The sequence below is a fragment of the Oreochromis niloticus genome, linkage group LG3 (genome assembly GCF_001858045.2).
Source record: "Oreochromis niloticus isolate F11D_XX linkage group LG3, O_niloticus_UMD_NMBU, whole genome shotgun sequence".
Lineage (NCBI taxonomy): Eukaryota > Metazoa > Chordata > Actinopteri > Cichliformes > Cichlidae > Oreochromis > Oreochromis niloticus.
The window spans coordinates 79042608-79055666 of NC_031967.2; the positions used below are offsets into that span (position 1 = coordinate 79042608).

The window sequence follows — 13059 nt, forward strand, 5'->3', positions numbered from 1 at the left end:
TCCTGTCTGCACACAGACCATGACAGGTCCGTTGTTTTATTTTGCAAGCTGGTTATTTGATGCTACTCCAGCCAGGCAGAGAATCCCCCGCTGCCCCGCCCTCTCCTCCCTGTGGGGCAAGCAGCAGACACACCTCGCAAATGGAGGGGACCCTGACTCTCTGCTAATGGGCAAGAGAAAACTGTTTGGTGCCTATGCAATCCCCAAAATGCGCATGATGTCGGGGCAACATGGGTGAGAGCAACTTTTTTTGCTCATGCCCATGATGCCGCCCCCCACCACAATGCTGCCCTGGGCAACGGCCCATGTCGCCCATATCAAAAACCACCACTGCCTGGGAACAAAACAAGTTATAGCCAAGGGCTAGATTGAAATATTGAGTGCTTTTTGTCTGATTTCCTATTTTTGTTTTACATTTCAGATTTAGTGTGTGCAGCCAGACATCATGGCAGACTGCCAAAACTGATTCCTAAGAAAAGGGGAGACCGTTGTGTGTCGTCATAGTTTTACACCTGTTGATCCACTTTCTGTGAGCCACACCTAGAACCTTCAAATCCCTGCAGATTTGTCAGCTGATCATGGCCTGTCCTGTGACTGGCTGAGCTTCATGCTTGGAAAAGTTCTTTCACACTGTTCATCCTGGAGCTGCTTTATGTCCATGATCTGAATGGAAACACATCTGCATCATTGTAGCTACAGTGGATGTTTCAGTGTCAGGACTGAAGGTGGAGCTTTGTGCGTGTTGGGCTGAGGCTGAAGCAGTCGCCCCCAACGGTAGCGCTCAGGTGTGAAACTACGAGGAAACTGAACATACTCCTCTTTCCTCAGAAGTGATCTATGCGCGTCTGGACTTGTTTCCACTGATCTGGTTTAACAAGGTGTGAAGCTGACCTCTGAGATGTGACAGTGTGAGCAGTGTGAGAGTGTCAGCAGATGATCAGCAGAGGAAAGTGAGAGCTGCTGTGAGCTGATGTCCTGAAGGGCTTTTAAAGAGCCTCTGAGTTTGACAGGAACATGAAGATGTTTGTGGTGTTTGTGATCCTCCTGCACGGTAAGTACACCTTCCTCTCTCTGCTCTCATCATCAGCTTTTCTCTTATATCTCTCTCTTTAATGTGTTGAAGTGCAGCAGGTCTTGAGATATGAGAGCCCAGCGAGTTGCGTCCAAGTTTGCTGAGTTCATGACTTGACTGAATCGGTCTGTCACAAGCAGTGTTGGTCAAGTTACTTGAAAAAAGTAATCAGTAATTACTGATTACTTCCCCCAAAAGTAATCCCGTTACTTTACTGATTACTTATTTTCAAAAGTAATTAATTACTTAGTTACTTAGCTACTTAGTTACTTTTTAAAAACACAATTTACAACCTGAATAGGTAATAAAGTGATAGATCTTTCAGCCCAATTCTACTTTTTCTGCATAATCCATCATACAAAATGTAATCAAATGGAAACGTCTCTTTGTAAAACTTGTTTCATTAGTTTTAATCTTTTAACTTTGTGCATCAAGCAAAAATTAAATTATATGCAACATTTTCTGACTGGAAGAAATTTGTTTAACATTTAAACCTATTTTCTGTACATTCCAGCACATAAAATAAAATATTTTTTTGTGTTTACACTCACTCTTTCAAATAGATGCAAATAAAACACAGCAGAAAATAAATAAAGTCAAAGACTAGTTGCTCTATTTTCACCTATAAAATAGGACTGGGGTAGGCGGAGGTTTGCCCTGGTGTAGGTGTGCCGCAGCAGTCAGTTGAAGACTGCGAGTTTCTCTGTGAGTTTCGTGGTAGCGCACTCGGTGCTTGCTTGGAAGTTTAGGGGTTTTTTTCGCTGTAAAAAGAAGTTTTCTTCCCACGCAGTGAACAGTGGACGCTAATGTTTTTGTCACTTTTTATGGAATCAAACTCAAAGTAAGGTCAGTACTTCCACGCTTTAAATGCTGCATGCTCATACTCTCTCCCGCACTCGATATATTATCCATTGTTGATCTGCACACAGCTGTTGCCACGAACGTCGCACTCGCTTATGTCACTGTCATGAGACACTCGCAAAAAACTGCGCAGTAACGCAGTAACGCAGCGTTCCTACGGGAAAGTAACGGTAATCTAATTACTGTTTTTGCTTACTTTACTCGTTACTTGAAAAAAGTAATCGGATTACAGTAACGCGTTACTGCCCATCTCTAGTCACAAGGAATGAATGGCCGCAAGAGCACGACTGTGCTGACACTGAAGATGAACAATATCACCAGGAGCTATATACAAGGTACAAGTGAAAAGGAGCTCCGGGTAATTCAGGGACAAGGGAGGGAAAACCACACACGCTTATGATCACACTCCAGGGATGAAAACACGGACAGGTCCAGGAAGATCTATATAAAAGAAAACAAGTCAGGAAAAGACAGGAGACGAGAATTTACAGGAAATAGCCGGGGCTACACTGACTAGTGTCGTTCAACGATCCAGCAGTGAGAAACACTGAGCTGTCGTCTTAAGCAGTGGCTCGAGTGACAAGATAATGAGCAGCAGGTGAGTAATTATTTTCAGGGGCCCAGGCCTGAGGGGGGAACCCACAACAAGTTCAACCCCTGCAGAGAAGAGTGAGGGAGAGAGAAAGAAGAGAGACACAACAGCAACAGTGCGATCTCAGAGGTGAACGCCGGGGAGACACGGGAAAGCATGACAGTTTCCGTCAAACACTGGATTAGTTTGTCTGGCCGTTTTTCAAAGGCAGCTGGAAAACATGGTTTTTAGATATGCTCTACACTAAAAGATAGAAGATAAAAATATTTCTGTACGGAATATAGATTCCTAATAACAGCAGGATTCCTCCTTGTGAATTCATAAATAAATATGTCCTGTTGCCTTTGTAACATGTTTTGGAGCATTTGTGGACTGTTGGAGTGAAAAACAGTGACTGTCCTGAAGGAGTGTGACTGCTCATCTGTCTTGTCACACAAGATCGAAATTATGGCCTGTGAGGTTTGTTATAATGCTCCAGTTTCTGTGTTACTGACATTGTATCAATAGTTTTGTTTTTTTTAACTGGAAAAAGAATGCTGTGTATAATTGAAGCTATTTCGTGTTCTTGGGCTACATGGTGGTGTGGTGGTTAGCACTGTTGCCTCCTACCATGAAGGTCCTGAGTTCAACTCTGCCTCACTGGGGTCTTTTTCTGTGGAGTTTGCATGTTCTCCTCATGTTTACGTGGGTTCTGTATGGGTACTGTGACTTCCTCCCAATGTCCAAAGAAATGCAGTTTATGGTATTACGTTAATTTCAAAATTGGTGGGAATGTTGCCCCACCCCCATGACCATGACTAGGATAAGTGGAATAGCATGGATGAAGAAAATGTTGGTTGTATCCCTTCTTTTAACTCTGGGTCAAACACACAACATTCATTTAATTTGTGCTTGTGTCTCTGTCCCTCCAGTTTCCCAGCATGCTCTGGCTGTGGTGGTGGAGGTGAATGAGGGGGAAAGGTCTGTCCTGCTGTCCTGTCTATACCCAGATTATATACTTGAGGACAATTCAACAGTGATGTGGACTCGCAGTGACCTCAATCCCAAATCTGTCCACATACGACGAGAAATAGGAGACAATCTTAGAGGACAAAACCAGCGTTACAGCAGACGCACATCAATGAATCGTTACGCTTTCATCATTAAAGACTTCAGCCTCACTCTGAGGAAACCCACAACGACTGACAGCGGCGACTACACCTGCTCCATCAGTGCTGGAGGAAAAGAACGGAGACTCAGAGACATCCAGCTGCAGGTCAAAGGTCAGCATCAAATTCTAACACCTGCTGTAATTACATGTCGTATTCAGTACTACAGAGAAAGTTGAGAGTATTTCTTAAACGGTTTCTGAAGGTCTTGATGAACCCAACAGGAACATTTGCAGACTTGACCTTTGTGAAAACAGCAAAATATGAGAAGCAAAAGAAATTCATTCTGTGCATGTGCAGATCTATTTGTGTTTACCTCTGGGAGGTTCAGCACACACACATCTGTACATACATTACATACATTAAAATCACACAAATCATTTAGAGGCCTTTTGCTGCCACTTCTATGGTTGACACTGGTTTATTGTCCTCTCAGAACAGCAAGTGGAGGTGAAGGTGGAGAAAGGGGTACAGTCTGTCATCCTGCCCTGCAAAACAACACCTGACCTGCCTGAGGGCACCACAGTGGAGTGGACTCGCTCTGACCTCGGACTCATCACAGTCCATGAGTATTCTAACAGAAATGATGAGCTCATGACTCAGGATGAAGTTTACAGAGACCGAACGAAGATGAATGAAGACCTGCTGAGAACTGGAGACCTCAGTCTGACCCTGAAACAGCCCACAGTGAGAGACACAGGAGGATACATCTGCACCATCTACAGGGACAAAGACATCCTGAGACAGAAAGTTGTACTGCAGGTCAAAAGTAGGTGCTGGAGATAAAGGTCAAAGGTCAATACGGTAGACACAGTTTAGAGATTAGAAGTCATTTTTTATGTTTCCCCACAGAACCATTTCCATCCTGGTTCAAAGATCTTCTGGTTCTCCTGTTTGTCTTTGTGATTTTTGGAGGTCTTTTATATTATTTACGTCACTATTACATGTCAGGTAAGTGTCTTTCCTACTACACTACCCATAATACCACTGGTTAACAGGTGTCCTCTGGTGGCTCTTTGACTGTGTTCAGAGCAGACACATGAGATCTTCATGGTTTCTGTGCTGATGTGTGTGAGACATGGCCGACTGTGGAGGCTCAGTCTGTCTGTTCTTCTGCTCTTCATCCAACATGTCTGCAGCACTTTACAGGACGCTGCAGACTAGTTACCAAAGAACGAGTCAGGAACACATCAGGAACAAACTGAGACACAAGCTGACTGAGACTAGAAGACAAGGAGGGGACAGGGAGGTCATGTGTCCATCACAGCTGCTGATGTCATCATGTTGTCCTTTGTTGTCCTCTCAGATTACCAGGTGGAGGTGGATTCAGGGGTGGAGTCTGTAAAGCTGCCCTGCAAAACTATATTTAAATTCCTAAAACACACTAAAGTGGAGTGGAGGGACAGAAACAACAGGAAGGTCCACGTGTATCACAATGGCTCTGACCAGGTTAGAGAACAGCACCGGTTTTACAGAAACCGAACAGAGATGAAGAGGAATTTACTGAAACCTGGAGACCTCAGTCTGACCCTGACGTATCCCACTGATGATGACAACTCCACCTACACCTGCACCGTCTACAGCAGGAAGGGAAACATACTGGCAACGAAAAATGTGCAGCTCCATGTCAGAGGTCAGTGCTGCTGATACAGGTCAGAGGTCAGTGCTGCTGATACAGGTCAGAGGTCAGTGCTGCTGATACAGGTCAGAGGTCAGTGCTGCTGATACAGGTCAGAGGTCAGTGCTGCTGATACAGGTCAGAGGTCAGAACATAGTTTTTACTTCTTTTATCCCTGAATCCCACACAGTGCTCCTGTCTGTGATGTGAATCGTGACAACCCCAACTCCAAATCTGTACAGGGGCTTCGCTCAGTTCCTAATACCTAGTGAGAAAACGCATGAATTAAACTGGCAAGCAACACACACATAAAGTTCTCACTAAGAAACCCACCGTGAACTCAACGATCCAGCACCGACTGAAGCTCAGGCACACAGTTAAGTAGAGAGGCAACTGATGAAGGCAATCAGCTGGCTTCAGAGCAGGAACTCTCCTCAGCCTGATGATGCTTGTAATTCTTTCTTTCAGATACACACACCCATGTCCAAACAGCTATACACATATACAGGGACAAGGCTGTGCAGAGATTTTTAAATAGGCGGGTGCTCAAAGTTCAAAAGGAGCACGTAGAAACAGGCCGAATAACAACAAACCACATTCATCAACAATGTAATATGGAATCACATCATACTATATCACTGTCATCAGGTGGGGACAAGGCAAAGCAAACTTAGCCTATGTCTACATGATGGGCACAATGTTGCTGTTGAGGGGTTTCTGCTGCTCCTGCAGCTGATAGTGCTGGAGGGCAGGGCTGTGCTGATCTGAGACTGTAGACATTAAAACGTCCATAGGAGAGATGGTAGCTGATTATACAAGTTTTATGAGATAATAATAAAATGCAAAGATTGGTGAAGGTGCTTGGAACCATAAGGAAACAAAACTGTGGGAAATAAACTAGCCTCTGCCTGTGATTCAGTTTTCCTCTCTTACTCCATCTCCTCATCTCATCTATCACTCTCCATTTTCTGTCCATCTGAGAACAAGGCACAGTTTGTTATTGCATTAAATTATCCACACTTCACAAATCTTGCACCTAATCCATACAAAGTAATGATAGACAATGTTATAGAACTGTTCTTACGAAGTATTTATAGACAGTGTTATAGCATGAATAATAATTTTCAAAAATCTAAATACATAAAACAAACACTAATATTATCTGTTTCTTAATGTATTTTCTTTAACATATGGTGTGTCTTTTTAAATATCATAATCATAATAATCCACGATTATGCTGATATGCATATCAGCATTTTCCTCAGAAAGGCAGGAAAAGCCATGTAACTTACTTTAAAACTAAATATGTTCCCTAAAACCGTGGACAGAGCTACAGACCCATGACAGCTGTCTTTTTAACATGTTTTAATACTTTGTTCCATTTAATTTGAAGAAGCCTTTTAAAAAGTCGGTGATCACAGTCGGCCTCTGAAGCTCAGTTTTTAAAACCTTACGATGTAACTACAGCTCAGCCCATGCAGCAGTATATGAATGACTAAGATTATATTGCAGTTCTCCTCACTGAAGTTTGGGTTAGGGATAGTTAGTAGTCTGTTAACAGCATCCTGCCATGCGATTATATTTGTCCCTAACCTTTGGGAACCCTCAGGTTAACTTTGAGTCGAAAAAAGTTAGCGTTCATCCTCCAGCTTTACTGTGTTCATGCTAACCATAGCTTTGTAGCTAGCCACCAAATAGGATGATATTAAAAATTATATACCAGCTAGTCCAACATCAGTAATCCTACAAACACTACTGCTGTTTAGTTTTCTGTCTTCACTTTATGTTGGAAGTGATAGCAGAGCTGTACATTTCAATTTTTGTTGTGGTGGTTAAGCTGCCAGATTTTTTCAGTCAAACTTGATTGTATTGCACAGATGTCATTTTCTCCATTCAAATAAACATGTTCAGAGCTGCTTTTGCTGCACAGCTCATGTTGTGTTTTTTTCTCCTCTCAGTCCCCCAGGTGGAGGTGGATTCAGGGGAGGCATCTGTCCTGCTGCCCTGCAAAACTACTATAAACCTGCCTAAAGATGCTAAAGTGGAGTGGATGACCAAATTCAACAGGAAGGTCCACGTGTATGAGACCGGATCTGACCAGCTTGAAGATCAGGACAACTATTACAGAGACCGAACACTGATGAATAAAGACCTGCTGAAAACTGGAGACCTCAGTCTGACCCTGAAATACCCCACAGACTGGGACACAGACATCTACACCTGCACCGTCTACAGCAGGGAGGGAAAAAAAATCCTGATGAAACAAGTGGAGCTGAAAGTCAGAGGTCAGTGCTGCTGCTGGGTGTGAGCTGCAGGAGAAGAAGAGATGATGAGATCTTCATGAACATAAATCTTATTTTGTGCTTTAGACTGTTTATGAAATTTGTTGTCCTCTCAGTCTGTCAGGTGGAGGTGGAGGAGGGGGCGGAGTCTGTAGAGCTACCTTTCAAAACCACACAAGACCTGCCTGCAGATGCTAAAGTGGTGTGGTGGAACAATGATGACAGGAAGGTCCACATGTATAAGAACGGCTCTGATCAGCCTGGAGAACAGCACCAGGTTTACAGAGACCGAACAAAGATGAAGAGAAGATCTCTGCTGAAGTCTGGAGACCTCAGTCTGACCCTGAAACAGCCCACAGAGAGAGACAGTGGGAGGTACAGCTGTAGAGTCTACGGGGAGATCAAGAGATACAAAAGAGTGCTGCTCAGAGTCAAAGGTTTGTGTGTGTGTGTGTGTGTGTGTGTGTGTGTGTGTGTGTGTCTCTGACTGTCTTGTGTCTCCTCTGCAGGGAGAGTTCAGGTCCAGTATCACACAGCAGACATCAGGAACAGAAGCAGCTCCATTGATCTGACTCCTCTGATGACTGATCAATCAGTTTGATCTGTGCGTTTGTGCATTTTTCTATCTTAAATGTCCTGTATATTGACTGTTACCTGTAATGCCACTTTCTGACCAACAGCTGGCACTCTTACAAATACCAGATCTGATTTGACTGCAGTTATATCAGAGGAGGAATGCTTGTCCAGTCACACCTGCAGTGACGTGTAACACTGATCGCTAATGAATTGATACACGTTACGTATTAAGCAGAATATTGGGCAAGTATTAATCTGAAGATTTAAGAACTGCTACTGGAGCTGATGCTCAGTAATAAATAAATACACACAACACAAAATGCTTTTGCAGGTACCATGTATGTACAAAACCAAGGAAAAATAAGGGAAGAAGAGGAAAGATTTAAACAATCACTCCTGCTGCAGTAGTTCAATCAAAACAGTGACAACTAAATAGTCCTGTAGCTTAGATCAAGCAAAACAGATTCTCAAGTTCAATTAAATTTCCTATAAATCACACACCACAATATCAAAAACACTGGTCCACACTGAAGAGGAAATGTCCATGAGTTTTATCTGAGTGTCCATGATGTCCAAGCGCTATTGTCCATAAACGGGGGAAATAATGTGTATGGTTGTGGAAATCAGTGAAATTTAATAATGAGTTCAGAGAGGGGGACAGAGCGTCATCTTTGACAACTTCCTACCAGACCAAGCAGAAGTGGAAGCTTCAATGCAATCGAGTTGATTTTGGTAAATATATTTGATCTGAAAACGTGAAAAACTTTGCTTTTCATAATGTAAATATCATTACAGTATATAACTTTAGAAATACTTCCTTTTGACTTAAATTTAAAAAAAAAAATAAATTTATTTTTAAAATAAAGCACTCCAGCCTCTTCTGTTCCATGTGAGAGGATTTTCTGTAAGGCAGGAGAAATTATCTCCAAGAAAAGAAACAGACTCGGCCATCACACAGCTGGTGTTCTTTATTTTATTTTGTACAACCATTTAAAAATACTACGATAACTACATGCGAGAACAATCGGGTGTCACAATAAAATGTTTCACAAATTATTTCAGTCAGTAAAAACAAACAAACAAAAAAAAATTGTCCGCCACAAGACGGAGGAGAACACCACAGGGATAAATCCTGCAGGCGGCGGTCCTAGCCTCTTTGGCGCCCTGGGCGAACACTCCCTCTGGCTTTGAACTTTTCTTGTCCATCTTCCATTGGTTTTAGTTTTGCACTCCAGTGTGAACACTCATCCCCCAACCTGAAGATCACCACAACAAAACCTAATAGACCTACACCTTAGTTCACAGATTCGCTTTGTCTCTGGTTTATTTCTGGGATTTCGCATAACTCATGATTCAAATCATGAATCCATAATGGGCTTGGATTTACAACATTATGAATGAAATGTGCTCTATTTGGAAGCAGCAGGTCTCCCTCCCATACACCTGAAAGTCCTGAAAACGCATTGTGAATTCTGTCTCGAGTCTACGGATGTATCTGTTTATGTCCGCGGTGCTGATGCTGCGCTGAGCGGACAGTTCCTGAAGCATTTGAAGTGTCGGAATGTGGAAATTTCAATATAGCTAATTTGCAATGTGCACCGCTGGCCCAGCTATTTTTTTTAATGCACCTGCTCAGATTAACTCACTGCGTGTCGTGCCCAGGGCTGGACTGGGACAAAAATTCAGCCCGGGCATTTTGACTAGAGACCAGCCCACCAGGTATTAAAGCCATAAAGCCTTTGAATGAAAACAAACGCTGTTGTGACAGTGATGTACACTGTCTTGTTGGTATATGTATGATTTCTATACATTTTACATCAGATAAAAACTTTGGTTGTAAAATTCAGATAATTATTTATTAAAAACGAGACATTTTAAATGAGAATAAGAAAGTATTTCTTTGTGTCCACCTTTCCCTGTTAATGCCCTACCTGGCCCCCCTGGCAACACTTTGCTAGACCCGCCCCTGCACAGTTACCAGCTGTCAGCTACGTAGAAAAGGATCCTGGTGTTATTTGTCTCTCAGAAACAGTTCATAACTTCCCTTCAACTCATCCATGTCACCTAAAAGGTAAACCTGTTTCTACATCACCTGTTCAGCTCTGATGATTCAGTAAGGACATCTCCTGGTTTCATCTTCATGTTTCCCTCTCACCAGATAACCAAACCGATATCATGACCAGCAGCTTTACAGCTGTGGCTCCAGCAAACCTCAGCTGATACTAGAAAGTAATATTAAATAAATTCTAACAGCTGATCAAGCTTAAACGTGCAGCTGTTGTTTAGCGCAACATCCGCTGGTTTCCTCTTTCTGGCACAAAATGGGCGATAAATAAACAAGAGAGAAAAGCTGATCAGCTGATCATTGATCAGTTTCATGACTGAAGTAGGAACAGGAGAGGGAGGGGGAGAGAATGAGAGGAGAAGAGGCAGCTGACAGCGTAAAGCATTTTGCAGAATAACTCCAGCTTTGTGTCTTTTTCATTGTAGCTGAAGTACGGGACAAACTGTGTTCCTTTTCAGCTCAATATGAAACACGTAATATTTTCTCTGAATGCGGGACGATTCTGTTTTTTACTGGGCAGTTGGAAACTCTACTAACCTTATGAATAAAATAAAGTTTACTATCAGTAACATCATAGCACCCACCCAGCTGTATATAAACTCCGTCATGCTAGCTAGTACGCAGTTCGAGTTATTGTAACTGACTGTAAAACGTCCGCATAATGAAAATAAACTCCACCTAAACTTGGTTTATATCTGACCCAGATAGACTGCAGGTCATAACTTCTTACCTGAAGTTCAGTTCACCTGATGCTCGGACCGGCGGCCTCGGGTCTCTCCTCCTCCTGCCTCCCCAGAGAATCCCCCGCCGCCCCGCCCTCTCCTCCCTGTGCCACAAGCAGCAGGCGCACCTCGCAAATGGGGGTGCCCTTACTCCCAGCAAATGGGCGATAGAAAACCAATCGGTGTCTATACAAACCCCGAAATGCGCTGGCATGATGTCGGGGCATCATGAGTACGAGCAACTTTTTTTTGGAGATGCCCGTGATGCTGCCCCCACCACGATGCCACCCTGGGCATCCGCCCATGTCGCCCCTATCAAAAACCGCTACTGCCTGCAGGCCTGACAAAAGGTGTATCACTCCTCTGGTTTTCCACCTGGAGACAGGGTTTACATTGCAATCTGCCTTTGTGACATTCATTAACAGTGTTGGTCAAGTTACTTGAAAAAAGTAATCAGTAACTAATTACTGATTACTTCCCCCAAAAAGTAATCCTGTTACTTTACTGATTACTTATTTTTGAAAGTAATTAGTTACTTAGTTACTTTTTAAAAACATGATTTACACCCTGAATAGGTAATGAAGCGATAGATCTTCAATCGTTTCAATCCCAATTCTACTTTTTCTGCATAATCCATCATACAAAATGTAATCAAATGGAAAAGTCTCTTTTTAAAACTTGTTTTATTAGTTTTAATCTTTTAACTTTATGTATGGGCAGAAATCTGTGCCATCAGAAACTGAATTTGAATAAGTTAAATTTGAATTTGAATTGCTCAGATTGAATCTGAATTGTAACTCGAATAAATGCTTTTGAAAACTGAATTTGAATTAGTCTAATTTGAAATTGAATTTATGGTTTGAAAATGATCATCACTAAATTGAAATTGAATTTTATATATTGAAAATGAATTCATTTGCTTTGAAACTGCATTTTATCCTTTAAAAATTCAACTCTCGAATAATTTCAGTTTCACTCTCACCATTCAGTTTCAGTTCTACAATTCAATTTCAGTTCCAAAATTCAGTTTTTTGGAACTTACATCCGGCTAATTCATGCTGCACTAATGAATTAGACTAACTATTAACTTTAGCTAAAGTTATTAAGTTAGCTAAAGAGTTGGGATGCTGTGTAAGACATAAATAAAGCTCAAATACAAAGGTTTGGACAGCGTTTTGCATGTTTCCTTACTGTAGGGGTCTCTGCAAGCATACAGGGCTCTGACAGGGTACAAGATGACAACTTTGGAATTCTACTAGAAACAGTCGATCATATTTGTTTGTCAAAGCTGAATCCAGGGCAAACTAGGCTAAATTAGCGTTTTTAGCTAACAGCTACAATAAGCATAAAAGTTACTGTACGGCTATCAATTGTTAACATGACGCTTGTTCTTATACATGTAATACATTTATTACCAACCTGAGAGTTTATCCGCTGGTCATTCGACATGACGAATGACTTCTGAAGTCTTAATTCAGCTCAAGACGCTGTAGATTCCCGTCAGTAACACTTTCAGTCCGCTAGTAAAACGTAGTTCTATTAATCTGCGCTCGTTTACTCTTGAACCGGAACCGGATGTAAGTTCCAAAAAACTGAATTGTAGAACTGAAACTGAATGGTGAGAGTGAAACTGAAATTATTCGAGAGCTGAATTTTTGAAGGATAAAATGCAGTTTCAAAGCAAATGAATTCATTTTCAATATATAAAATTCAATTTCAATTTAGTGATGATCATTTTCAAACCATAAATTCAATTTCAAATTAGACTAATTCAAATTCAGTTTTCAAAAGCATTTATTCAAGTTACAATTCAGATTCAATCCGAGCAATTCAAATTCAAATTTAAATTATTCAAATTCAGTTTCTGATGGCACAGATTTCTGCCCATATTTATGCATCAGGCAAAAATTAAATTATATGCAATGTTCTCTGACTGGAAGAAATTTGTTTAACGTTTAAACCTATTTTCTGCACATTCCAGCACATAAAATAAAATAGTTTTCTGTGTTTGCACTCAATCTTTCAAATAGATGCAAATAAAACACAGCAGAAAATAAATAAAATCAAAGACTCAGCGGTCCTGTTGCTCTATTTTCACCTGTTTAGCAGGCGGAGGTTTGCCC

General features: G+C 41.7%; 1 protein-coding gene across 2 annotated transcripts in view; it reads left to right on the forward strand.

Moving 5' to 3' along the window:
- Positions 1-8494, forward strand: part of LOC109200545 (uncharacterized) — a 45466-nt gene extending 36972 nt beyond the window's left edge. The window contains exons 1-8 of one of the 2 annotated variants that reach the window (XM_025905354.1): positions 894-1051; positions 3437-3787; positions 4110-4442; positions 4526-4624; positions 4980-5306; positions 7250-7576; positions 7690-8010; positions 8083-8494. In XM_025905354.1, coding sequence (XP_025761139.1) covers positions 1015-1051; positions 3437-3787; positions 4110-4442; positions 4526-4624; positions 4980-5306; positions 7250-7576; positions 7690-8010; positions 8083-8174 — 1887 coding nt within the window. In that variant the 5' untranslated portion in view covers positions 894-1014 and the 3' untranslated portion in view covers positions 8175-8494. Of the gene's footprint in view, positions 1-893; positions 1052-3436; positions 3788-4109; positions 4443-4525; positions 4625-4979; positions 5307-7249; positions 7577-7689; positions 8011-8082 lie in introns of those variants that run through there. The other variant, XM_025905355.1, reaches the window with a different exon arrangement.
- The last annotated feature ends 4565 nt before the right edge of the window (positions 8495-13059 follow it).